Genomic DNA, 27,795 nt, shown 5'->3' with positions numbered 1-27,795 from the left:
CCTTCCAAACGGGTCATTATATTCGATGAATGGTCTAAAGAGGCTTGAGTAGAGAGGGATGACGGACTCTTTCTTCCTGGATGCAAAACCTTTGGTTATAAGATGTGCCACGTAGAAGGACTTTCTGGCCATAGTGGCAATGTGGTGGTCGAAGGTGAGGTGGCTGTCAACCTGGGTGCCCAGATCTCTTATGGCCCCTTCAGTGTTCAGTGGACTCCTATCAACTTGGTAATTCAGGGGAACTAAGTTTTTTCCAAAGGGGATGTTAATACATTTTTTGGCATTAAGCTTCAGGCCATGGTTCCGACACCAATCATTGGTCTCAGAAAGGCCTTTTTGTAGGATGCCTGCATCACTTGGGGAGTTGATAATGACTCCTAGCTTGCAGGCATGAAAGAACTTGGTCAGCCAGAGTCCTTCTGTGTTGGCTTGTATGACCAAGAAGTAGATGCCAAACAGGAGAGGGCCCAGGTCCGAGCCCTGTGGGACTCCACTTGTGACTGATCAAAAGTCTGACTTGGAGTCTGCAACTTTCACTCTGTGGAGCCTGTCTGTGAGCCAGTTTGCAACCCTCCTAGTGATGTAAGGATTGATGCCTAGTTTGGTGAGTTTATCAATGATACCTGAGTAGGGAATGGTATCGTTTGGAATAATTTTGTTTTACATCTGTGGTTTGGGAATGGTATCAAAGGCCTTGGCCAGGTCAAGGTAGGTTGTGTGCACTGCCTTACCCTCATCCACAGCCTTCGTGACTGCCTCGAAGAAGTCAACCAGGTTCAGCAGGCAGGATCGCTCCTTGACAAAGCCAAACTTTGTGGGGTCAAGAGTTTGGTGATTGTCTATATCTTTGTTAAGCAGGTCCATGATGATGCGCTCCATAGCTTTTCATACCAGACTTGTCAGGCTAATGAGGTGATAGTTCCCAGGGTCTTTAGTTTCTCCCCTTTTATGGAGCGTGATGACTGTAGCAATGCGCCATTCGTTAGGGACATAGCCTGAGGTAAGGCTGTGATGGAACAGGACACACAGATGTTGTGCCAGTTCGTTTTGTAGCTCATGTAGGATGCAGTCAGGGAAATTATCAGGTCACATGGTTGCTGTTTTCTTGGCTTTGGACAATGCAGCTTTTACCTGTGCTGCAGAAATGGTAGGTACCAGGCTTTCTTCTGGTATTGCGATAGGCCTCTGGAGGGGTAAAGTTGGCACTGAACCTGTCAGCCAGTATGTTGGCTATATCTGTTGGCTCACTATTGGAGGTGCCTTTGTGTAATAACTCAGAACAAATTTGGGTATTGCCTTTGAGGTTTTTGATATAGCTATAGATGGCTTTGTGGTTGTTTTAGGTGTCAGTCACAATGTTGCCTTCATAGCTGGCTTTAGAGAATTTGATAAGGGATCTCAGCTTTTTGGTGAGACTGATAAGGGAGGTTTTCCAGTCTTGTGACTTCATTTTTTTCTGCAGCAGTTTCTTCCTTCTGTTGTAGAGTTTATTGATGGCTGGAGACCAGCAGATTGGCTTCTTTTTTTGGAGAAGATTGTCTTAGTTCTATTTGGTATGGCAAGGTCCATGCATTGTGTACATGCTCGTACAGTACATTGGTGTATGATTCGGCAGTCATGCAGCTATTTTCCATTGGCATGGGTGCTGAGAATTTAGCCACCTCTGTTTTTAGGAGCCCAAAGTCGGCTTTGGAGAAAATTTTCAGGGTGGCCACCTTAGTGGGGGGGTATAGGTGAGATGGAGTTTTCCATGGTGATCAGTTTGTGGTCAGATTTAATAAGGGAGGAATTGACTATAGGTGTGGAGCAATGGTCTCCATTGTTGGTGATAACCAGGTTGAGGATGTTGCTTCCTCTAGTGGGGGGCAGAATGAGCTGGTCCAGGGCATTGGAAATGATAAATTCTAGAAAGCATTGGACCTGTACATTGGTACGTGAATAGTTTTCCCAGTTGACGGAAGGGTAGTTGACGTCCCCCAGTATGAGAGTACTGGGTTGGACTTTGATAGAGTCTAGGGTGCTTAGGAAGTTGGAGTGACTGTCTGGGGACATGTTTGGGGTTCTGTAGCAGGCTACGACTTGTATCGCCATCTTAACCAGTGTTAGTTGTACCTGAAGTATCTTGGATGCATTATGCTGGGCTACTAGTCTAGAGGTGTGCATATCCTTTAAAAATATGGAGTCACCACCACCTTTGAAGCTTGCAGACATATTCTCAGGCCAAAAGGTATGGAATGGGTTGTAGCCTGGGAGCACAGGGGTGCTTTCTGACTCTTTAAACCAGGTCTCTTTTACAGCACATATGTCGACATTCTCTATTTTGAGGAGAGCTTCAAATGATTGCATCTTGAGATTTAGACTTCTAGCATTGAGCAGCATGACCCTCAGATTACATTTGTTTGTAGCAGTTACGGTGGAATTTTGGTCTTTGAGAAACTGCCTAAAAAAGGCACTATGGGGTGGCAAGAGCCTTAGCCAGTACCCAGAATCCCAGGGGTGACAGATGCAAGCCTTCTCTGGCAAAGCATCGAAGTCTGTTGATCATGTTGTCCCAGGCAGACAGATACTGTATCCCCTTAGAATGACAAAGAAACTTAGCCAATTGTTGAAGTCAATCAGGGTTCAGTCCTGGGGCCGCTCTTGTTTGGCATCTACTTCTCTGAAGTACAGGTCAACACTAAGGGACTCTGGCTAACAAAATTTGCAGATGACTGCAAACTGGGAGCCATTATTGAATCCCCAAATGATGTGGATACTCTACAAAAGGGCCTTACAGAAACAGATGCTTGGTGCCAGAGCCATGGGCTCAAGCTCAATGCCAAATGCCAAGAAATGTATTGTTATCCCCTTTGGGAAAAAACATGTATCCATGAATTACCATATAGGTGGCAGTACACTAAACACAGAAAGTGTGATAAGAGACTTAGGGACACAGGTGGACAGTGGTCTCACCTTCGATAACCACATCGCCACAACAGTCAGGAAATCCTTCTATGTGGCACACCTCATCACGAAGGGCTTTTCATCCAGAAAAAAGGAGGTCATTGTCCCACTGTACTCATCCCTCATTAGACCCATTATAGAATACAATGCCCCATTTGGTATGTACCTCTCAAGACATCTGCAACAACTGGAAAGGCCTCAGAAATACCTCACTAAAAGAATCACAGGCCTAAAGCAGATGCCCTATGCTGACCGCCTTAAAAAACTCCAGCTATACTCTGTCGCATATCGTCTACTCAGAGGCGATCTCTGCTTAACATACAAGGCCATGTCAAACCCAGAGCTGTTGGACATGCTACACTTAAAGAAATCCCAATCCCTCAGAGCTACACGCTCCAGGGATCTAAACCTTGTCATCACAATAAACAAAACATGTTGGAGGGATAGGTTCCTGACCCAGAGACTCCCCAGACTCTGGAATAAATTGCCCATACATGTCAAGCAGAGTGCCTCTTTGGACCTCTTCAAGAGGAACCTTGATGATTGGATGGGAGAAAGGAAATTCACCCCAGGGATCACGTCAGTCGCCCTGCTAGACAGGGGTCCAGGAAAGTAAATAATGTGGGAAGAAATATTCAGGGAATTGTTATGGCTAGGCTTGTATAGGCCCTAGGGCTGATAGCCTAGTACTAACCTATGAACCTATGAACCTATAATACTGGTGACTATGCCAAAAATATTCTTAGACAATTCAATCAATATACCTCCATAGCAGACATACCTCTGCATTCTGTAATCCTAGAGAATATTGAAAAGAGGTAAATCAGCTGTCAAGTCAGTCCAAAACAATTGCCTGTTCTTTATGTGTTGCTGCAAAAGAATTTGCCAGAGAATATTCTAAGATACCTCATGCCTAAAAATTTAGTAACTCCCTCAACCTGCTGCCACTTGGACCTTACATCCCAATTTTTACCCCAAAAAGATCATCCTTAGGTAAGACAGCAGGCTATTATAACCCATCGCTCAGCCATAGAACATCTTGAATCCCTTGTTCCTGAAATTATTCATAGAATTATTCTTTCCTCACACATGCCATTTATTTAGTTTATCCCTCACTCATCGAAAATTCCTAAGGTATGAAAAAGGCAGTACTCCCATAACTAAATGTGCAAAGTTCTAATTCATCTACATTTCTTCCTTTTCAGTATCACTACATTTGGTGAAGTTGCTAAAAAAGCAGTATATAATCAATTTACAGATTTATCTACTAGTAAAACATACTTTAACAAAACCAGCATAGATTTTCTAAAACTAAAAGCATACAGACTGCCTTACAAATACTTACCAATTACATTTTTATGCATTTCAGTAAGGGCCACCTAACTGATGTCCTTTTGGCTAACTTTCCTCAAGTGTTTGACTTTACCATTGAATAGTTCTCATACTATCTCACTAATGGAAGCTTTATTATTAAATAAAGTAACATTATACCTACCTTCCCCTCATAACATTTCTTATCAAATATATATATTTCCTTATCAACAGATCTGTTTTAACACTATAACAATTCAAATCCAGCTTATGGTTATGAATTAACTGTCATCAGTCACTTTATTCTTTTTGGTACTGTTTTAATTCTCACTAAAATATTCTTTTATACCCTCCTCATTTTGTACATCATAAATTATTCAAGTGTAGCATTACCTGTGGAATTCCCCAAGAATCTATTTTGACAGTCAAGCATTGTTAGGTATGAACTGTAGTTAATATGACATGTCCCAAATGGCCAGTCTGAAGCTGCTGTTTTTCTCATTAAGTCATTATCTATTGGCCTCCAGCTATGTGACCTTATCATATATGCTGATTACCTTGCTTTCTTTGACTCAGACCCTATAACCTAATCATCATCTTCAACCCCCTTTTTTTCATTTTTCTACACAGGATTGGGGTGTCACATCAACTTTCACCATTTTTCTCAGTTCAATGCCCTGTCCTACCTTTTTCAGTTGTCATGCCTGACTGTCGCAGATCTTCTTTCACGCACACTGCATCCCTCTGTATATTTGATGGATACCCTCATTTCCTCTTTTGTTCTTTCTGTCTCTCCAACATTTTCTTCACCAGAGTGTATTCTCCTTTTCTACATATAGTATGTGTTCAGACCATTGTAATCTGTTCTGTTTGACCTTCTCTGCAATTAGAGCTACTCTGGCTTCTTTTCTGATGTCATGTTTTCTTTGTCTGCTCCAGAGCATGCATCCTACCACTCATCCCGGATACTTCATCTCCATCACCTCTAGCTTCCTCAGCAGCTCTGCCATCACTGCCAGGTTTCTGTACCATACAATAGTGCTGGTCACACCACTGTTTAGTACACTGTAGTTTTCATCATATTTGTCATTCTCCTGTCATACACTACCATTGACAGTCTGTGAAAGTTGGGTACAGCCACCTTGATTTTAGTTTGACCTTATCATTCAGACTTCCCTTCTGTTCAGCCATCCCTTCCAGATACTTGAAACTATTAAACTGTTCCACTACTTTCCCTTCTATCTCAGTTTTCATCTTCTTCTGTTTTTACCCATTTGCTGCTATGACAGCTGTCTTGTCTAATCAGTTTTATTCCATGTGCCTTCAGTTGTGTATTCCATTCCTCTTAATATATGCTGACGTTCTTGTTCCCATTCTGCTTATAATGCCACATCGTCTGCATACAACAGCTTTGTTGATTTGTCCCCTCTGACCTATTTGCAAATGGCGTCTATCACTAATATGAACAGCAGTGGGCTCAGAGATGAACTCTGATAAACACGCACTACCACTGAAAATCCTGTGAGTGAACACCGTTTGCACTTGTGTCATTGGGTCCCTGTACATAGCCTGCACTAATTCTAACCAATACAATCAGATATAACCTCCAACAAATCCTGAAGAGCTTGGTTAAATGCAAGACAGCTTAGCTTGAATGCCAAAAAGCCTAAAGTGATGCTTTTCTGCACACCCCCACAACTCACAAACCTGCCTACTTTTTTACCCTTCCATTTTACAATAATAAGGACACTGAAGAGGTGCTGGCCTTCAAATACTCAGATATTGCATTTACGCAACAGTTTAACAGTGTGAAATCTAAAACCAAACCTTGTCTTGTTCAGTTACCACACAGTCTCAGATCTTATTCTCATTGGCTTAATTCACACGGTGCTTTATAGTAACAAATCCTCCCCCAGCAGCTATAGACTGGCTATTTGGGACAATTCAACTACAGTCCATGGTTAACAATGCTTGATTGGCAGGCAGGCCTACTACTACCCTTTCTACAACCAACCATACTTTCTGAATTCTTGAACTCAAACTCTGGTACTCACCACAGATAGCATCACTAATTGCACAAGTTATAGCAAATTTAGAAGTAAATTAATTGATTACCTAAAGTGAGGTTGTCTGCATTGCTTTTGAAGTACCAGCAGTCAAGCCTCATTCCTGAAATCTTAAGATCTTTTTCTCTGCATATCACTAGTCTATTACTTGACCACAAATCTGTGTGTTTTACCAACTCCTGTTTGAAAACTATTTAATTTTCTCCAGCTTCGATTGCTAATTATGTTCTATCCTAACCTTACTCTCTCTCTCTCTGTTTTCATAAGACTGATGCAGTTCAAGTGAAAAAACACCTCAAGCAACAAATAACAGCCTCATTTTATCTCACGTTTCTACAGTTATTGTGCATATGTAAACACAAAGTAAACAGATAATGTAATGCAATGTTTCATTTTGCTTCTCATCTGTACAGCCACTTTTTTCTGTGATGTTTTGCCCTCTATTTGCTAACAATAAAGCCTTGCCAGTTGGACTCAGTCCATTTGTTGTCCAGTACTAGGAACATGTCCAGTATAGAAAAGGGGTGTAAGGGCTGTCTGGAGGGACTGTCATGCATGTCATACAGTCAGCCATGATGATCAGTGTGCCATTGACATCATCCTGACAATTGAGAGCATTTCTGTAGACACCAGCCCTAACCCTTGCTGGCAACATAGTCACCTGTGTCACTGCAGAGACTGCCTACACAACCCTGTTGATACATACAAACTCCTTCAGACACAATGACAAGGGCTACCATCAAATGCTGAGCAAGCTGCAGCCCATGTCCTTAATTCCAGTTTCCTTTTCTTGCAATGGAACACTAGGACCATCCTGCCAGGAACCACTGCATCTTCCCCCTCAGGATGGGGGATGGGCAAGCCGTATGCCATCCACTCACATCCTCCCCAGCTCAGCCCTTCCAGAGCATGAGTTGCTATATGAACTTGTGTTCTCTGTGTCTCAGTCAGGACTTCATTGCTTTGTGCTACAGAGTCAGGTATTCATGTCAAAGCTTAATAATGCCTGCCTCGCCTTTTTATATTTCCCGGATTGTAGGTGAAATGTAAACAAATATATATATACATAAATATAAACCTTGATGGTCTATGTAGGGGGAAATCAAAAAAGGAAGGGAATCTAAAGAGATCTTATGTTCACTGTTTAAAATCAGAAATATCTGTAATTTTAAAGAACGGAAGATGGTAAAAGCTTTTCTGATGCTTATTCAAATTAAGATCCCCCAGGGGCCTACATTTCTATTTAACATCTGTACATTTAATGTGGAACAAACACATTTCTTCAACTACGTTTCTGTAACATATTTTGACAATACAGGGACAGAGAGTTATGCGTGATAGATTTAGCATTATTCCTAACTAGTACAATTATTGAGATAAGGGACCACATGGTAGAGTTAGAAAAAAATCTTTCTGCCTCTGAGATGTTTAGTCAATACACCTAAAATGACTTAAAAGCTTTAACTACAAATCCACACTTTGGCAGAAACAGCAGTAATAGCCAAATTATTGTTTATGGTGTAATAGCTGAGGGCTTCTTCCTACAGATGTAACTTTCCAGGCAGCTGATCTAAGCTGTACAGAGCAGAGGTTCTGAACTAAATATACTAAACAGTAGAATGCTTATATTCACAATACTTTTTTTAATATTCTTCCTAGTAAGTTAACATTTTAGTAACTTATCACTAATAGAATTCATTCCACTGTGGTGACCCCTAACCAGGAAAAGCCGAAAGACACAACAACAACAACAACAACATCACTAATAGAATTAATTACCTTCAGAGATGACTTCTCGGAGGACTGCTGCAGTTCTATTGATATTCACAATTGTGCTGGACTATACTGTCAAGTTATGCATTGGCTTAAATATAGACATACTTATGGTACATACAGTGCAAAAGAAGTCCAACATTAAGCCCCTATGTTTTCTACTTAGCTTACAGCAAAGAAAAGTGATGAAAAACACAACATCACCCAATACTTGTGGAAGAGTAACAATATCAGAAATTAACTAGATTTCCCTCACTTATCTAACTTCTCCAGTCATCCAAAAGTTGCCAGGGGAGAACTCTGCATGATACCGAAGGGCAGCTTACTCCACAAATGGAGGAAATACTGAGTTAGGCAACTGTCATGCAAACTTGTGTTGTTGCTATGACAATATATATTTAAATCTGTAGAGCAGGTGTTTGCTTTACTACTGGTTCTTTTTAGGTAAAGGAGTTCAAATAGTGCTGAATCATTCACAGCCCAGATGGTTATGCATAGGTCATCTTTCAGGTTAGGGCTTTTAGTTTATTGGAGCTAATGGAACTCGGACCCAAGATCCTTTCAGTGGGGAGATATTGAGGTCTCAAGTCATTTTCAGTGCTTAACAGGGTACATGCTAAAGAGTGCATAATAAAGGAGGAATGAGGGAAACTGTAACTTCTTTGGGCCTTGAGGAGTGAGCATGAAGGATAAGTCGTTCAACGTAGAAGGGATTTCCAAACATAACCAAAATGTGGTGCTTAAAGGGAAGTTTGTTGTCAAAACAGGCACCCATGTCACTGATGACTGTCAGCTTTAAGTGAAATTATATAGTTAACAAAGGACACTATTAACACTACCCCAGTGAGTCCTATCCTATAAACATTAACTCAAAACAAGCAGAAAAACTGTGGCCTTATCTTTTCTGAGTGCAGATGGTGTAATTTACCCTTTTCCCCATTGTAGTGTGATCTTGGAGTTGGTATACATAGTATGCAGGAGGTGTAGGGGGCTTGCCTCCCTGCAAAAACATGGAAAAAAAGGTAGATTTTTGTTGTTTTTTCAAGTCTGAGTTTTTGAAAACTCAATCATAATGTCTCAACAATATGAATTTCAAGTTTCTGAAAACTTGGACTTCTGACATAGACCCCCCACACACACACACACACATATATATATATATATATATATATATATATATATATATATATATATATATATATATATTAACAAACTGCCCCTCGATCTCTACCTTCCCACCCAGTCTTAACTCCTTGCCAGCAGCATGTTACTTTACCACAATAAATCCCTCACAGCTTTACAAAAACAACTTAAATCAGACTTCTCCATCTGATTCACTGGATCAATAACAAAGAGGCTTATGGTCAGTTTGCCGATCATAACGGATTTATTATGTGTTTGAGACATGGATGCCAAGAAATTCGCCTCAAGAGTAAAGCTTGAGATGTGAATCTTGGCATTGAGAGCACATAATAAAGGGTAATGATCGGAGAACTAATCATTATTCTTTGTAGTGTAGGCAGCTTTTTGTGTTCGATGGGCTACTAGTTATATGAGAAAACAAAATCACTATGTTTTTTGCCAGCTTTTAAACATATACAGCACTTAGCAAGTGCTGTCAGAAAGACAGTTTGAGAGATTCTGTTATGGTAGAAAGTCAGGGGCACATTACTGGCTCAGACATCAAGCAGAAACAAATCTGTGTTTTATTCTACTGCTGTCATTTACCACTCACTACTGGCAGGTTTAACTGCCTAGACTGTGTGCGTCTTTCGGCTTTTCTCGGTTAGGGGTCGCCACAGCGAAACTCCGGTCCGCTAATGATTGGCAGAAGAGTTTTACATGCTGGCTTGCCGGGCCTAACGCACAACCTTTAACGAAGGAACGCCCATTCACGCATGTCGTCACACAGTAGACGCTTTAACTGAGAATGGAACGGGCAACGTCTAACTGTGAGGTGACAACGCTACCGCAGCACCACTGCCTAGACTGCAATACCTTAACTTAACAACTGAAGCAGGGGTGATTATCATTTGTAAAGATTGGGTCTCATTTGCTTTTTTCTGGACATGAGAGCATAATCACTGTGCTCCATATATAGTCAGTCCGTCCAAAACAAAAAACATGTTCCTGAAGACAAAACAAAACTAAGCAATACTACAGTAACTCATTTAAATATATGGGACTCTGGCTATATCCTTCTTGCAGCTTTTTCCTAACTGGTTAGCAAATTTAAAAAAAGTAATTTAATTTAAAAACTGCAGTTCTGTCTCTAAATGAGCAATAGCTTTTGTTCTTTAGATTTGTCTGTGTATGTATGCGTGTGTGTGTGTGTGTGTGTGTGTGTGTGTGTGTGTGTGTGTGTGTGTGTGTGTGTGCGTGTGTGTGTGTGTGCGTGCGTGCACTTTCAAAAGCCTAGGAATGAGCAAGTGATGTTTTGATTGTTTAATAGATGAACATTAGGTTTTCAAAATATGTATACTGTTACTTTAAGTGATTTTTTGTACTATGCAGTAGAAATGTAACTCTGCTTGCAGATAATTTGTGAAGCCCTCATGATTCCTATGATGCATTTTTTTTGTCCTGCTATTATTTTTAGTAATGTCATATTTTTCTGATATATTCATGAATTACAGAAAGAGAGTGGAACAGTATTTCATTATCTTGTCTCTTTATTAGTATTTATAATACTGCATTCATCAACTTTCATGGTTTCAACAGTAACGATTTGTAAGTAAAATGCTGCATGCATTACCAAAACCATGTTTATATTACCAGTTATTTAACAAATAATACATCATTTGGGAGTAGTCCCAAATTATTGCGTACAAATGCATTAGACCGTCCTTCACCAAGAATGATTTGTGAAGAAAGAAGCAGACAAGAAGCATAAGCTCTTCATTTCTGGGGGAGGTAAGTCCAAGGAAAAAAGGAAAGGATGTCTTTCCATTCAAAACCAGTTAGGTACAAAAGAAAAACATGCAAGTGGATTAAAATCTGGCCAGTTATCAGTACCCTACATTTTCCGACCCAGTTATGCCTTACTCTTTTTATCTGCAGGGTATACATAATTAATATTAAAAGCTCTCTGCTGAGATGGGCATGCCTGCTCTGGCAATGGATTCAAAGCTAGGTAAACCATATGTGCTATCAGTGCCATCTGAGCTGAAATATTTGTACACAGAAGCATATGCAGTACTGAATATTAATAAACAGCAAGAAGGGCAGAAACTTGGCAGCCAGCTTAGTGATTCAGCACATTTGATAGCCTAGTATATAATTCACAGCCTGTCACTCAGGTACCCAAAGCATTACACACCTCTTAATTATGCTATTTTCCAGAAGGAACCTTATGAAAAGATGCCAAGAAGTTCTTTCAGTTACGTAAAAGCACAACAGTGTAAATATTGCTGCATTATACTACATTTCTGACAGATGTCCTCTTGATCTGAGGTCTTTTGTTTAAGAACATTTGTTTTTTTTATTAGCTTATTAGTTATAACTTCAAAATTCATTAGCTGTTATCTTACTTTGTGGAACCATCAAGCATATGAAATAACTAAATGTTAGCATGTCTCTTTCTTTCATTCCACAGGTGGTCCGACCCTACCAGACAATGTCCAACCCCCTGAGCAAACTAACTGTACTCAACAGCCTGCACTCCCATTTCATCCTGGCTGACAATGGAACGACGGGAAAATATGGGGCTGAGGTAAAGCTACGCAGGCAGCTTGAAAAACACATCTCACTTCAGAAGATCAACACCCGTAAGTTCGGAATTAAACTTAAGCATTTCTCTCATTCTTCAGAAATGAGACCTCTGGTTTGGAAATTCAGGAGTTTGGTAAATTATATGCACAATCCCCAAAAAGATACATTCAGTGACACACAGACAAAGACACTGACCCGCACACAGACAGACACACACACATGTATGCATGTGTATATCTGTGTGGGTGTGTGTTTGTTTGTGTGTGTGGGGGGTATCAGCCATATTTTTATGGACTGGAGCTACTCTGAACCTCAAGCATAAGGTTAACATCACAGCTTAACAGCACAGTTTCCATAAAATGTTTTGAGAAAGCAAAGCTGTCGTAGTGTACTTGAATTGAACCGTTTGATATGACTCTGATTTATGTTAAAATTGCAATTATAACCATATCTATTCTAATATAAAGAAAGCAAGACATGTTACATGATGATATTTATTTGCCAAAATTATTGTTGTCTAGCTTGTTTGCATACCAGAATGCCTGATTTTACCTTGGTAGATCTTTTAACTCACTAATTCATAATGCTTTGTTCTCACAAACCAGCAACACCACAGTGGACATATACATACATATACATGAACTTGATGAAGTTAATATTACTTTGACTCATATTTTCAAGATGGAACATATAAAGAAAAGGGAAAAATGGCTAGCAGGAAAGTGTGAGAGTCTAAAATGCTGTGTATGCTCACATGCACACACGCGTGCTCGCACACACACACACACACACACACACACACACACACACACACACACACACACACACACACACACACACACACACAGGGGATGAACACTCTGTACCTAATCTCCAAGTAGATAGATTCTGAAACTAGCTAGCTATATTCTGAGGCATCAGCTGTAGAAAACAAATAGCAATTTTATTTCTAATTGGAATAAACATTTTCTGTTGGATGAACTGCTCGGTGCAGACATTTCACATTAATCATTGCAGCACAGTTGCATTTTGTGCTGTATGCTCTTCAGATTGCCATGTGCTTTCTATTCTGAAAACCTCCAATCTTTATTTGAATTATTACTCAAAAAGATGTTGCACACACATCCTCTGACAAATGTTTATCAGGAGGTATCATAGACAAGCTGCACACCTTATCCTTATTATCTTTTGTCAGATTCTTAAAATGAGCGCGGCTTCTCAAAAAGCTGTAATCCAGCAGTTTAAGCCATATTTGATAAACACCTGGATAAACACATTTAATTTGATTAGAGATCAGGGTAAATTGGGCATACATGCCAAAAGCTGTAAGATGGTTTGATTCAATGCTGCATCAAATAGGGTATTGTATATTACAATTGGCAGTACCGCTGCATGAAAATTCATCGTTATATTTATATTGATGAAATTATACTCCCAGCTGTTACATCTGTCTTCAAGAAAAATAATCAGTAAATATGAAAATTAGATAGCATAATTGTATGCTTTTAATAACTTGTAGCTGGCTAATTGAGGAATGGTGTAACAGACATAGCTTCATAGATTAGTACTAGGCTAACTTCCCTTGTGGGACATTTGAAGCCTAGCCAGTTATGCTATGCTATGTGAAAATCAAACCCTGTACCTTTGTCTGTAAGGTAAACACTTTAACCGTTATGCCAGCCTCCCACCCTTGTCACCCCATTTCAGGGAACAAATGATGTAGACCCCATAGTGCGTGTCCTGTTTCACTGAAGGATTTCACATTATGAACAGTAAATATCGATGCTGTTAAAGAACATCATGTTCCTTTTCACAGAATGCTTAAGCAAGAAACACACAAACAGTCGGCAGGCATCTCTCATCGGTACCAAACAATGCATTTATTACTATTTGACAACTCCCTACTCTGTCTCAGTAGCTTGCTTTATCACCTGTTGGATGTTAAGGTGTGATTATGCCTTTCGTACTTCATGCATTCTTCAACTAATTTACTGCATTGACTACTACCATCTCTGCCGAAGATGACTTCATAAGTCTGCCACTGCTTAGTGATGAAATGCTTCAGCATGTCTACCAGTTTTCTGATGCACTTCATTCTGTCTTCGTAAATGTGTTAATAGCCTAGCCTTTGTTAATATTTTGAAGTTTTATTGCTTCCACATTATTTTCCTGTACTTTGTCCGCAGTATACATAAGAAATTTTGCTAGTCTCTCTTTTTGTAACTGTTTTCCCAGCTCTTTATCACTTCTGTTGTGCACTTAACTAGCTTTCACACCATGTGTGAGGTCTACAAAGATGTACCAGTAGTCATCTTGTGCCACTTATGTGCATTGCAGTGGACCTCTGTAGATCTCTCTCCTTTTCCAAACACACATTTAAAGCCTTGCATACTGTATGAACAAGTTTATTACCTCATAGACAGTAATTTTCAAATCCATATTATTTTGTATGAGCTTTAATGTAATTTCTAATCACAATTTCTTTTTAATCTGAATTGTAAGAGTTTTGCCTTTTCATACTGAATCTTGGCTGTCATACTTCAGATAATTCATCCAGTGTGCTTGGATCACTTCCTATGTTTCACATTCTATCCACTTGACATACTTTTTGCACTTTGTAGTGGCCTCATAATAGAGGAATATCTTTCTTTGTACCTTATCTGCATATTACTATCAGGACATTAAATGTGCGCAAAATTTGCCCAAAATGGAATTAAGCATTAGCATATCTATGGGAAAAGTTGCAATTGAATTTATCTCACCCAAATCAAACAGGTAACACTGCTATCACACCTCCTACAGCCTGATCTACACTAACTACATGGCCTTAGAAATGTGCATCAGTTCCCATATTGCAAAGCTGTGTACTTCCTGATAGTCCATTTACCAAGGATAGTCTGAAAGCTAAAGACAGAGACTTTCCTAGGCTACCCAGGAAGTCTTTACCAAGGCAGGTATGTCAGCTCGCCACCAGCAAAAGAGGAATTCCCTGGAATAGATGTTGTTACCTGCACTACAAGTTGAGAAGCACCTAAAGTTTCTCTTGATGTTTCTGATGCCTCTACTGGGGCCAATTGCTTTACTTTCTCATGTTGTGTAGAGTGGCTCCTCCGATCTCATTATTTTTATGACTTTATAAAATGAGAAATAAGGCAGTGCAAAGACCATGACGGAAGCATCGCTAAATCTCAGCATAAGTGCAGTCATTCAATTAGCTATTCACGCTCTGGCATAACTGACAAGCTTTCCCAGTGAGTGCATTCCATGTAGAGTGCCTGTTGCAATTTGTGATACATTTTAGACTTTTATTGGACTTGATTTCTCATATAACTAGTTTTCTTTGTGTACAAACCACTAATCAAAGCTAGATATTAATCTCCATCAAAGGTAGTTATTTCTGGATACTACTATGCTAATGCTGCAGATTCTTTGCAGGGATTATACTTTTTTCAGGTTTGTTTATTAAGTTTCTTATATACTTTACTAAATTCAAAACAATCCTATTGCTATTCCTTTTTAGATTTGTGATGCAGCTTGCTCTTATCACTACTTGAGTCTGAACGTTATCCTAAATAGGTTATAATTTTACTCTGGTGTTTCTGTTTCTGTTGTTTTAACAGCTCATGCACTTTTCTTCACAAATCTTGGTGCCATAGTTATTTACATTCATGGTCCTATTTATTCTTATTCGATAAAAACTGCTAACTTATGATTAAATGTATAACAGTGACTATAAAGGGGGTCTCAACATACCCCAGAGGAGGTATATCTTGCAAAAGCTATTACATAAGGCGAATATACCACAACTGTAATACCCAAAACCAACATTGCATACCAACATACCTATCAACCTCTTAAAGCAAGAAATCTGGACAACGCCATAAATAATGGGGATAAAGGCCCACAAACAGGGACAATTATTAAATAGTGCTCTTTAAAACTTAGAAAGTTGCTAGAATAACAAGGTTTGCATTAGTGTGAATTTTCAAATGCTAATTAAGTCTTAAACTCAAATGTCTGTAATTATTTTCTTGCTTCAGTCCTCAATGATTTGCCAATAATTTTCTAGAAAACCAAAGTTTAATGAGGAACAGACTAAAAATATGATGCAAAAATCTGGACATTCTGCAAAAATCTGGGCAGTTGAGAGGCATGCATGCCAATGTGATAGTTTTCTGCTAAGAAGTTGGCAAGGCATAAATGTATTTAGTGCAGCCTGTTCTTCTAAAAGTGGTGCTCTGCTATTAAATTATGACACAATGAACATTTTTTTTAAAGAGTCAGTGTGTAAATAAATAAGGGAGGTGAGCACTGGTAAAGGTAGGTACCTTGATAGGTGTTGTGCTCATAAATATTGTGAGGTGTCATTACTGGGAGGCTGGGAGAGTGTTGCCGCTCTTCCAAAGAAATATATATGTAAGTGAACTAAGCTGTACTAATGTTGTTCTGATTTCTGAAAATTGGTTAATAACAGTCCTGTGTTTAAAATAAAAGTGCAAATCTTAATAAATAAAAACATGCATTTACTATTTTATAAATGAAATACAGTTTAAAAATAATCCCATCTCTGATTCTTGACTGTGCAAATCTCTGCATTGTAAGTCTAAAGCTGTTTTGAAGCTAGTGTTCTAGGTCTCATGAACTCTATGGCTTGTTCATCTCTCACCCTACACATACCCTGATAAGTATGTAACTGTGGAAACAAGAAGGCATCTTCTAAAATTCAAACTAAAGCTATAGGAGATCTTAAAAGACTTACAAATGGAGAGATTGACTAATAATTCAAAAAGCCGCACAAGTTACTGTTTTGTTTGATAGAGGTTACAATTGGAGACAAATCTGAAGCTGTACTCCATTGCCTTTATGGACTCTGAAAATTCTGTTTTGGAATTAAAGACAAAATTACTAAGAGTACAGTATGCCTTTATTCAGAAGCAGATTGTTTGTAGTTTAGATATTAGCTAGACATTTTTTGAAAATGTTCTGTTTCAATGTTTTATTTTCAGTTGTGCATGTTTTGTACTGTTGAAAAGAAATGTTTTAACTTATTTCTTTCATGTAAGAGAATTTATCTTCTTAAATATTAATGGCTGAAGTTTTACTTATTAGCTTATGGGTATATGCATTGTACTGGTACTTGCAACTGTGTGATGTGGGCATTATGAAGAGTGACTGTTCCAAGTTAATTGTTTCATTTGGAAATATATTAAAAAGTTGTTTTATTTTAAAGGTAACAGTAAAGTGTGTTCTTGTTTTATAAGTTGTGGCTAAACGGATGCAGCCCTAACATATACATGGGAAGGATCGACAGTGTTGGGGAGCTACTATTTAATTCCCCATTTCAGAAAATATTGCATGTCTGTGTGTGAGCACGCATGCATGCACATGCATGTGCATGTCTCTGTGTGTATAGTGATAGCAGATACATTTTAATTGATACTAGTAAGACTGTAGTGAAAAGCATTAGTCTGAGAGTGAACTGGGTGAAATCTTAGGGTAGCCTTTGATTATAACACTGATATGTAGATGCACAGTGTGGAGCTCCTTTAGGTAGAGTATGTGTGTTACTCAAGGCAGCAGTGTACATTTACCATGCACCCATAAGGCTAATTACCCCTTATATCTTAACTGGTACCACTGACAGGATTCAAGCAATATGTTATTGACTTCATTGCACATTAACTTTGATGGCAGTGGTGCAAGAGTTAAAGCCTGCAGCTCCTGTCCCTTGCAGGTGTGATATATGGTTCAATTATAACTCCTTCCTTACTTTTTAATCAGGAGTAATTTCCTACTATTTTACGCAGCTTCTTCAATGTTGCCCCTTACTCTGTACAATATAGGTCATCCTCATGTTCATAGACAACTAGTAGGAGACCATAACCTGGCAGATGTATAGTTCATAGACAGCTGGTAGGAGACCATAATGTGGCAGATGTGCAATGGATTATTCATCCTGATGACCTAGGTTTTATCTTTTCTACCTCATTGTAAAGCTATCATACGAGAATCGAGCATTGGTTATATCCAAAGTATTACCACAGTCACTATATATGTTCCAGACCTGCTCCTGTGGTGCCTCTGACCACCGTGACATCATTTCTACATTGGCCCTCCAGCAATCTGCTCAGTCATTTAGACTGTGGAGTTCCATCCCCCGATACCCAGAGACAAGTGCTTTTGTGGCCAGCAAAGACAAGTTCCCTTGTGAACAACTAATTCAAGGAGGGAGCTACTTTCTTTTTCTCAGCCCACTGCACAGCCTTAAATGTAGGCCTACTGATATGTTGGCAGTGTGATGCTAATTGTATCTGTTGATTAAAGACAGACTTAGCTAAAGGAAGCAGTTCAACAGCTACATATCAATGGTGTTCAAACATGCTTTAAAGTTAGGGAAGCCATTGATGCTTATAAAATGCAAGAGAGACCTGGCTGAGAAATTAAGAAAATAACTATCCTTTACTTGAATTGAGCAGGTACTCAAGCCTGGGACACCTCTAGCAAACCATACAGATTATTTACTTATAGGATAAAACAGTGATGTAGTCCCATTGTTAAGGTAGAGCAATTTAAGGATATATTAATAATCCCCTTGTATATTAATAAAAGCTTGTATGCTCTCTGTCTCTCTCTTATTCTCTTCACCATGCATTTCCTCTACCACCTCCTCATTTAAGAAAATGTACCAGGTAACAGATTTCCTTAATACTTTTTGGCCCTTATGGAACAGGCCATCAGCTGTCACTATACCCTTCCCTTGATCTCAGATACCAGGAGTCATGTCTGACCTCTGCAGTCTTGATACAATAATGTTTCCATAGCATGAGTGGAGACTGGAGTGTCTCTCTACTGCATTATAGTCATGTCCATAAGGATTTTAATCTATATGCCCTACCTATTCCCTGCCTCATACCTGACTTGCAGCAACATTAAGCCATACTGGAGAAGGTCATGTGACAGTATGTGCTCCAGTATATTGTAAGTATGGGGTGCATACCCCATTATCACCACAATACCTGGAAAGGTAGTCCTGTAAAATAGCACTGTCTTTCCAATCCCCACACACAGGTGACTCCTGTGCTGACCTTACTGTCAACCTGCACCATCTATCTCCAGATGATCACTAATCTTTCTCAAGATTACTTAGTCAGAAAGTATCTCAAGCAGTTCAGCAATGCCAAAAGACAAGGCCACAGGTCTTGAAGGGTTGATTACGGAGCGTTGTAAGGTAATTCTGCTTCAGCTAATCCCTGCCTCAGTGGAGCTCTTCCTCTGCATGCAGTCATTAGTTCAATTTGCAAAGTCTGTAAGAACCTCATTGATTACTATACTTACCAAGTAAAAACCAAACTCTAGTTAATGTTGTTTGCCTCATATTTCTTATAATTAAGGAATCAAGCCCATATGCTAAAATTTGTACAACATGCTTTCAATCAGTTCTCCCCAAAACAAGCCGTCACACCCATAAGTGGGTTTCCTGGAAGATAGATCCATTGCTGATAATTTTTGAGCATTGCTAACATTGCTATGAGGATACAATACAGAGAATTCTCAGCCATGCTTACAAAGTATCAAAGCTTTTGTTTCTATATGACAGGATTATCTCTGGGAAGTACTAAATGCTTGGGGTTTACCATTACTACTTATCACAGAAACATAATTCCTGCATCCCCCCCATGTACTGTACCAGCAAAGACCAGGCTTCAGCTCCCATTCCATAGTGAGAAGTAACCCTCCAGATTTGTCTTTTTCACCTTTTGTTTTTCTTGCTTACTGTGCATGCTTTATAGTTGGTTCTGATTCTAAAATCAGCTCTGCAGTTCTTAAACTTCTTGTCAGCTTTTGATATATAGTTATGACTGCACTTTACTTTGTCATTACATCAACTTAGTCTATCAACCATTGATTATATTGTGTTTACAGTCTATTAATTTCTCTTTTATTATGTTGGATATCACTGTGTACTGTTATAAGATTTTACTTTAGTTTATATATATATATATATATATATATATATATATATTTATCGAGAGAGAGATATAATGTAATACAAATGAATGTGCATGCATTCTTTTTCATTGTAATATCAAGTTAGGCTGTTCTTGTTACTCTACTGTTTAGAATGCACTTGTGATATTTTCATTCTGTCTGGTCAAGATCATGGCTGGAAAGAGTTTCTGGACCAGTTCACTACACAGTTACAAAAACTGATTAAATACATAAATAAACAGAGCCATTTTAGGTAGTTATAAATCCACACCGTACTGCACAAGTGATTACAACTGAGGGAGAAAGCCACATTCTTCTTTTTGCACGATTGCATAATTGTGTCAGAGAGCATCCCAAGTGACATTAATCTCTTACATGATCTGTGTTCCTACTACAGTCTGTACATCATTCTGTCAAAAACAGATCTATTTCTTGTGAATCTGGCCACAAGGGAATTCCAAAAAGAGCGCATGTGCCTCCTTAGTGGTTGCTGGCTGGGGCTTATCCTCATCTATGTATTTAGGCATAATTTGACAAAACTTAACCCCAAAGGATTGACTCATAATCCATTCACATATTTATTGGCACCAATACAGTTTGATAAATACCCAATAGTGTTCTTTTGTCCCAGACTTTTATATATCCTGCTGCATATAAATGTGCTACTTGTTTTTTTGCTGGCTGACAGAAATCAATTGGTTTTACAGGTAATATGAGAGGAAAAGTATAAAGTCAAAAAAAATTCTTACGAATTCATAGACAAAATGTAGATGATGAAGCATAGAATAGTCTTCCTGAGCAATAGTTTACGAACTACATGCAGCGACCCACTGGTACTACTAAAGCCTCCTCAAGTATCTCCATAAATGGTGTACCTTAGCTTCCATGCACACACAGCTTTGGCAACCTGAAGGAAGCTGTTGTCTTCTGCCAGGCTATGTGGTATGTTTGTCCTATTTTGGAATCATCCTGCAGAATATTTTGCAAGGGATCTAGTGAAGTGGGACAAATGATAACATAAATGTGCCCAAGCAAAATGGCTGATATGTTGATAATCGTAAATGGTGCTGACATTGTCATTATGAAAGACAAGATTGGCCTACAGCCATCTGATTTTTCTTTTTCTTTTTAGTTTTGAGGTTTGTTTAAATAAGTGATATTATGCTTCACTCCTTACTAAAGAGAACTTTAAGTGTGGCCACCCATCCATTAAGAGGCATTTTTAGTTGTCGCCAGTAAGGTCTGTCCATCTTCCTTCCACCTTAAGTAATCTCAGTTGTATAGAGCACTCAGTCAATGATGTAAGCACTGAAAGCAGACAAACTGAGAGGACTGTGATGAGACAGTACCTCAATGTAAGTACCGATTTTCATGTACCTCTAGTGATCAAGCATTGTAACTATTCGTTCCCTCATTATTATCTAAGACATTAAGTTTAACCCTCTTAAAGTCACCAGATGCTTGACTGACCTGGACAAATGCAGTTGTTACTAGTTTATTCTACACAGAAAGCATATGGGTAAAACAGGTAATGGCACTGGTCAGCTCTACCATGATTCTAAATGGAGCTCCCAAGTGAGCTGACCTGAGAAGGTCTGAATGGTTTTATTAAATATTAGTTAAAGCTCATTCTGCCAAACAGCACATATTACTACTGTCCTGTTGATATTATCCTGAGGTCTTCAGATAATTTCATATAGCAGACTATTGTGAAACAAGTTATATCCTTACATATCATAAGGTACTCATATGCTGAAGACATGTGGCTCACAGTATTGGTCATGTACCTGTAGCTTTATATACCTTTTATCTATGTGCACCAACTGTTACTTCCAGGAAATCTATAGAAACCTCAGACGCTTAACTTTCTTTTTCCTTGATAGTAATGTGTTCATCATGTTCTATTGTGTTTTTTATTGTCTGCTGTTCATGAATGATGTGATTCCTGTGTGTTTACCTTAATAAACAATAGAACATTTAAAATGATATTAGGACTGGGAAATCTATTGAGTTATTGTCTCAGAAGTCAATGTGGCTCTAGCACATTAAAATTATATTTTGTTAATATAAGTTTTATTCCCTTTTTATATTAGTTAGTTATGTGGGGGTGTCCTTTTCAGAATTTCAGTTTAAGAAGAGCACTTACAGTTGAAAACTCATCATTTCAATGAATTTCAGATGCAACAACTTGTAAGCTGATAAGTTGAGAGCAAGCCCTAGTAATGAATTTGTTTCAAGTAAGATTACATGAGGTCGCTTGCACATAAAAACAGACCGGTGGAAGCACATGCAATTAACTCAGATAATACAGACAAGAATCATATTTAAAAATGTGCATGCTGATCTGAAAGCTCAGTCTGTGTGCACATTGTAAATCAAGAATATAGCAATGCAATGAAATCCATACACTGAATTATTGTTCATGCTCAATAATGCCATCCACAACACATTATCTGTGGGACAGGGCAAAACATGATAAAAATCAGGGACATTCTGCCAAACTCTAATATAAGTCATTTGCATTAATATTTAAAATTTATCTCTGATTCTGGCATTTGTGCCACCATTAATTTTGAATTTGCCTAGAATTCTTCAGCAAAGAAGCTGACAAGTTATCCAGCAATAATTAAAAAAGAAAAAAAGATGTACTATATAAGCATGGGGGTGTAACTGCCGTAAACATGATGAATGCAGCAGTACAGAGTGGTGGAGGCAGAAGGAAATAGAACTTTCTTTATGAAACAATACCATTGTATAATAGCAGTAATTTATTCCTAGGTATGGATATCACAAGATTTACCCATGAATGCCTTTGTTTAATCACTCAGACTTCATCCTAATAACAAAGCCATTCTAGCCTAAGCAAATCCTGATAGTCACACCTAGTCATGGATTATTACTAAATTAAGCTATTTCCATTTGTGTGAACTTTTAATAGTTACAGCAATTGTTACAAGAATAAGAGCTTGGAAGTACTGCTTAAGTACAGTCAAAATTAAAAAAAAAAGCAATGCAGAAAACAGCTGTGGTCAGTAATCAAGGAGCCTCAATCCTCACCACTAACACTGGAGACAGATGTTCACTTGGAATACAAATGGTTGCACTATTTCCAGATGCCGACCTCTCTGCATTAAGCACAATTTCCCTTAAGAGCATAGAGGAAACACAGTCATCCCAGGGTCTGAATTTCTCTATCTGTCTTCCTCCAGGTCCCTAATAAGACTCCCCACTGACACAGCTTCAGAATTAAGTCCTCAGCCGAGTTCCCAAACCACATATTCCACCATTCTCTCTGTGAAATTAGTGTTCCATGTCCCTGCTCCAAGTAGCTGACACACACACACTCTGAGATTTAATTTTCACACACACACACACCTGCGAAAGGCTGGCACAGATTACTTGCTCTACTAACTCTGCCCCTGATTATAAGGTAGATTCACTGCCATCATTCAGTTGCTATAAGCCTCTTAAAAGGGTATCGAATTATACTGAATTAAATTAATATTAATACAGATGATAATGTTGACCAAACAGCCAGGCTTCAGGAATGGCCACAGTTATCACCAAATAAATATATGCAAATAATCTCAAAGCTTAAATATTTTTCTAAAAGAACCAGCCACAATGAGAATGGTAAATATATTTAATAATAAATAATAAAAAAATGAAAATACTAAATATCTATTTACAGTAAACACCAGAGTTTCAGCCATAGGAAATATGGAAAATAATACAGCTGGAAAGAGTCACATAGTTACAGAAAAATAATACTTAACTATTCTCACTATATTTTCCAAACTGATTTAGAGAATTACTATCCCTAGTAACTTACTAGTGCAAGGCAAGATGGTGGGTGAGTGTTCCTTGTTGTCAGATCCAAGACAGAATACTGATAGCAATCTCCTACTAACATCTAAATATTATTCCTGGCTTACAGAATGACATCACACAAATCTGGTCATCTGACTATGTTTCCCATACTATCCCTTATCACTAGAAGCTGCCAGAGTTTAGCACCTATGTGCTACAATACACATTAGACCTTTAGCTAAGTTTTATTAAAGCATCTGGAAACAATAAAACAAAAAAAGCATTCCACTCTTCCTACAGGGGCTACAAACTATTTTCTAGCACAGACATTGTATGTCTGGCTCTATTCAAAACTGTGGGATAATATCTTTATGGACTAACCCATAAAGTAATTTAATTTCAGATGTATTTTAAAGTTGGCTGGACTGGGATTAACCTCTTGTCTTCCAGTATCTTCTATTAAAACATATACGTTTAATTCTGTTACAATAATGCATGTACATTTCCTTTCTTTCCAGCAGGGCACACTGTTGATACATTTTAACACAAGCAGCTTTACAAATACATTTTTTAACACAAGCATCTGTACAAATCAGTTTGATATACAAATGACATATAATTCTTAACAAAATTCTAGCTAGCTGTGCTGGCATATGTTGCATATCCACTGCCCTACCTCTCCTGGCATGGCTGGCAGTACATCCTGTTGTCACACACCTTCCCCCTTTGAAGACTTAAGCTAGATTTTCAAGTGCCCCTTGAGAAATGTTGCATGAGAGGAATGAGCCTATCTGGGAATATATTACTCCATACCCTGTCTTGAGAGCCCATCTGCATTGGAATTGCTAACCCAGCTACTGTGCTGCACTGTGATATCATATCATGTCATAAGGCTCCACCTTAGTAACTTTGCATTTTGTTGGCTGTCTGAATGTAGCCATGTTAAGGGATTGTGGTCTGTAACTACAGTGAATTTCCTTTCATACAGCTAGGGCTGAATTTTCTGCAGTGTCCGTACTATGGCTAAACATTCTTTTTCTACAGCTGCAGAACATTCCTCCCTAGGTTGGAATCTATGGCTGAGATATACCACTGAGTGGTCTGCTCCCTCTGAGGAAACCTGGCTAAGTACAGCCCCCACCCCATGGTTCAAAGCATCCATCTGCACAAAAAATTATTTGCTGTAATCTGGACTGGGTAACACAGGGGTCCTCCCAAAGCCCCTTTAAGCTTTTGGAATGCCTGCTCACAGGCTGGGGTCCACACTACCTTGTCTGGCCTGTTTTTTTTCTCATCAGGTCTGTGAGGGGGAGCAGCTATTGTACTGTAATTGGGAACAAACTTTCTATAGTACCCTGCTTCTCCAAGAATGCCCTCCCTTGTTTTTTGGTAACAGGAGCAGGTCAGGCCTGAATGGCCTCCAATTTGGCAGGTTCTGGCCAGATCTTATCACTCCCTATTCTGTATCCCAGGTAGGAGACCTCTGCCATACACACCTGACACTTACTAGGCTTAATGGTCAACCCTGCCCTTTGCAGTCTGCCCAGGACCTCCATAACATGTTGAAGGTGCTCATGCCAGGAATGGCTGTAAATGGCAATATCATCCAAGTAAGCAAAGGCATAATCTGCTGCTCCTGCTAGGATATGATCTACCAGCCTCTGGATGATTGCTCGGGCATTTTTCATCCCAAAGGGCATCTTTGTGAACTTGTATAATCTGAAAGGATTCACAAAAGCTGACCTCTCTCAAGCGGTGGGAGTCAAGGGCACCTGCCAGTAACCCTTGGTCAGATCAATTGTGGTCAGATACTTAGCCCCACCCATTTGCTCTAATCCTTCAACTGTCCTAGGCATTGGGTAAGCATCTGACTCTGTGTGACTATTTATTTACCTGTATTCCATACAGAATCTGGTGATGCCATCTTTCTTTGGTACCAGCACCCCTGGGAAGGCCCAAGGACTGCTGGACTCCTGGATTACCTCCATTTCTAACATTTCATGTATCTCCTCCATCAGAGTCTGTCTGACTCTCCCAGGCACCCTGTAAGGCCTTTGCAGTCCTGTATCCACATGGTGCTGCACCTGGTGGGTGCACCCAGGTTTCCCAGTGGACATGCCTCCAATCTCCTGTAACACTGCTCAGATTTCTAGACCCTGGGTAGAGGATAACTGCTAGGGAATTATTTCCCCTTCCAATGAGGTGTCAATCTGGGGCTCACTGAGGTGATCATTCACCAAATCCCCTTTAGACTCCTGTTGCTATCCACTGCAAATACTCAGCACAAGGGTATCCCTATCATGGTAAGGTTTCATCATGTTAAGATGGTACAATTTGTGCCCCTCCCTCCTTCTAGCAGTTCTACCATTTAGTTAACATCACTGACCTTTTTTACAACTTTGAAGGGTCCCTCCCAAGCTGCCTACAGCTTATTGTGTCTGACAGGAATGAGAAGCATAACCTGCTGTCCCATAGCATACTCTCTGGCTCAACCATTCCTGTCATACCAGTCCTTTTTTTCTGCTGTTGAGCTTCTGTCAGGTTCTCCTGGGCCAAATTCATGAGCTCCCTAAGCATTGTCCTGAGGTTTAGGGCATATGGCACAACACACTCCTTGTGGGATTCACATTCACCCTCCCACTCATCATGAATCAAATCTAAAGGCCATCTTACCCTATGTCCAAACAGCAACTCAAAGGGATGGATGCATGGGGTACCTCTCTATGCAAACAGCAGATGGGGCAAATATTTGTCCCACTTTCTCTTAAATTGATATGCAATTGCCTGTAGCATGGTGTTTAATGTAAAGTTTAACCTCTCTACAAGACCATTAATCTGGGGATGGTAGGGAGTGATTTTTAGTTGCTTCACCCCATAGTGCTTCCACAGACAAGCCAGCAGGTCTGACATGAAACTGCCACCTATGTCAGTCAGAATTTCTCTTGGGAAACCTATCCTACTGAAAATCTCTAGCAAAGTATTTGCCACCTTCTCTGCCTTGACAGAGGGCAGAGCCACAGAGTCAGGGTATCTGGTAGCATAATTAGCTAATTCCGGGATATACTTCTTCCCTGTGGAACTTGGAGTAGTCAGATGCCCCACAATATCCTTAGCTACTCTCTGAAATGGCTCCTGATTCACAGGCAAAAACATCAAAGGAGCTTTGACCTTGTCTCCTGCCTTGCCTACTTTTTGGCACTTCAGGTCCTGTGGTACCCTGTTACATCCCTTGCAATCCAGGCCAATATAAGTTCTGCTTAATACATCTCTCAGTAAACTTTATGCCAGTATGGCCTACAAAAGGAATGTCATGGACTATGAATAGGAATGCCAGATGGTAAGCTCTAGGCATTACCAACTACTGTAGTACCTCACCTTCTAGCCCTCCTTCAGGGGTCCACTCTCTAAACAGTAACCCTTTGTTCCAGTGTACAGACTTCCCTTTTCCTTGAGAATCAGGTGTCTCCATAGCTACCTCTCCCAAGCCTCTTAGTGTAAAGTCTGAGAGCTGAGCCTATCTCAGCTCTACTTTTGTGACTCTTCCCAGCTCCCCTTCTAGCCTTCACTGTCAGCCTGGGTACTACCACTCATCTCTGCCCTTGCAGTCACTCTGTGCAAGGGAACATCAGTACCTACCAATAACTTTGGCTCACTGCTGCAGGCACTGCTGCAGGGTAGCATAGCTTTCTCTCTGAAATAGCCACACCAACAGCCCTGGCATCAGGTATGGTGTCTGTCTTGGTCTCCCCCAGGCTACCAGACCTACATGCCTGTCTCCAAGCTTGAGTGTGTCTTACTGTATGCACACATGGCACTGCATTATCAAAATCATTCCCTATCAGGACATTTGCAGGGATATCCTCAAACACACCTACTTGCTTGCTTCCTTTTCCACCCTCCCAGTCAAGGTGAACCCTGGCCAAAGGCATTTTGAATGGGGTCTCTCCTAAAGCTCTGAATGGAGTGGGCTGCCTAATCAAGTACTGATCTTCTCAAACCACTGCAGACTTCACAATGGTTAGGTCAGACACTGTGTCTCTCTTAGCAGTGGCCTGTTTTCCATTCACTAAGATATGATATAACTTCTTGTGATAGTTTGGTATGCCTGTTGTGTCCAGACAACTTACCACTGGCATACTGTTGTTCCATCTTGCTGGCTCCCTGACTTTTTGTTCCCTACTTTACCTCAGTG

General features: G+C 39.5%; 1 protein-coding gene across 7 annotated transcripts in view; it reads left to right on the top strand.

Moving 5' to 3' along the window:
• Positions 1 to 27,795, top strand: part of TRPM3 (transient receptor potential cation channel subfamily M member 3) — a 2,946,644-nt gene that overhangs the window by 1,410,437 nt on the left and 1,508,412 nt on the right. For all 7 annotated transcript variants that reach the window (XM_044064372.1, XM_044064373.1, XM_044064374.1 and 4 more), the window contains one exon: positions 11,689 to 11,860. In XM_044064372.1, the coding sequence (XP_043920307.1) occupies positions 11,689 to 11,860 (172 nt within the window). The remainder of the gene's footprint in view (positions 1 to 11,688; positions 11,861 to 27,795) is intronic.

The sequence above is a fragment of the Protopterus annectens genome, chromosome 2.part2, assembly GCF_019279795.1.
Source record: "Protopterus annectens isolate FY-2018-M chromosome 2.part2, PAN1.0, whole genome shotgun sequence".
Classification (NCBI taxonomy): domain Eukaryota; kingdom Metazoa; phylum Chordata; order Ceratodontiformes; family Protopteridae; genus Protopterus; species Protopterus annectens.
This window is presented reverse-complemented; position numbering and strand designations above follow the sequence as displayed.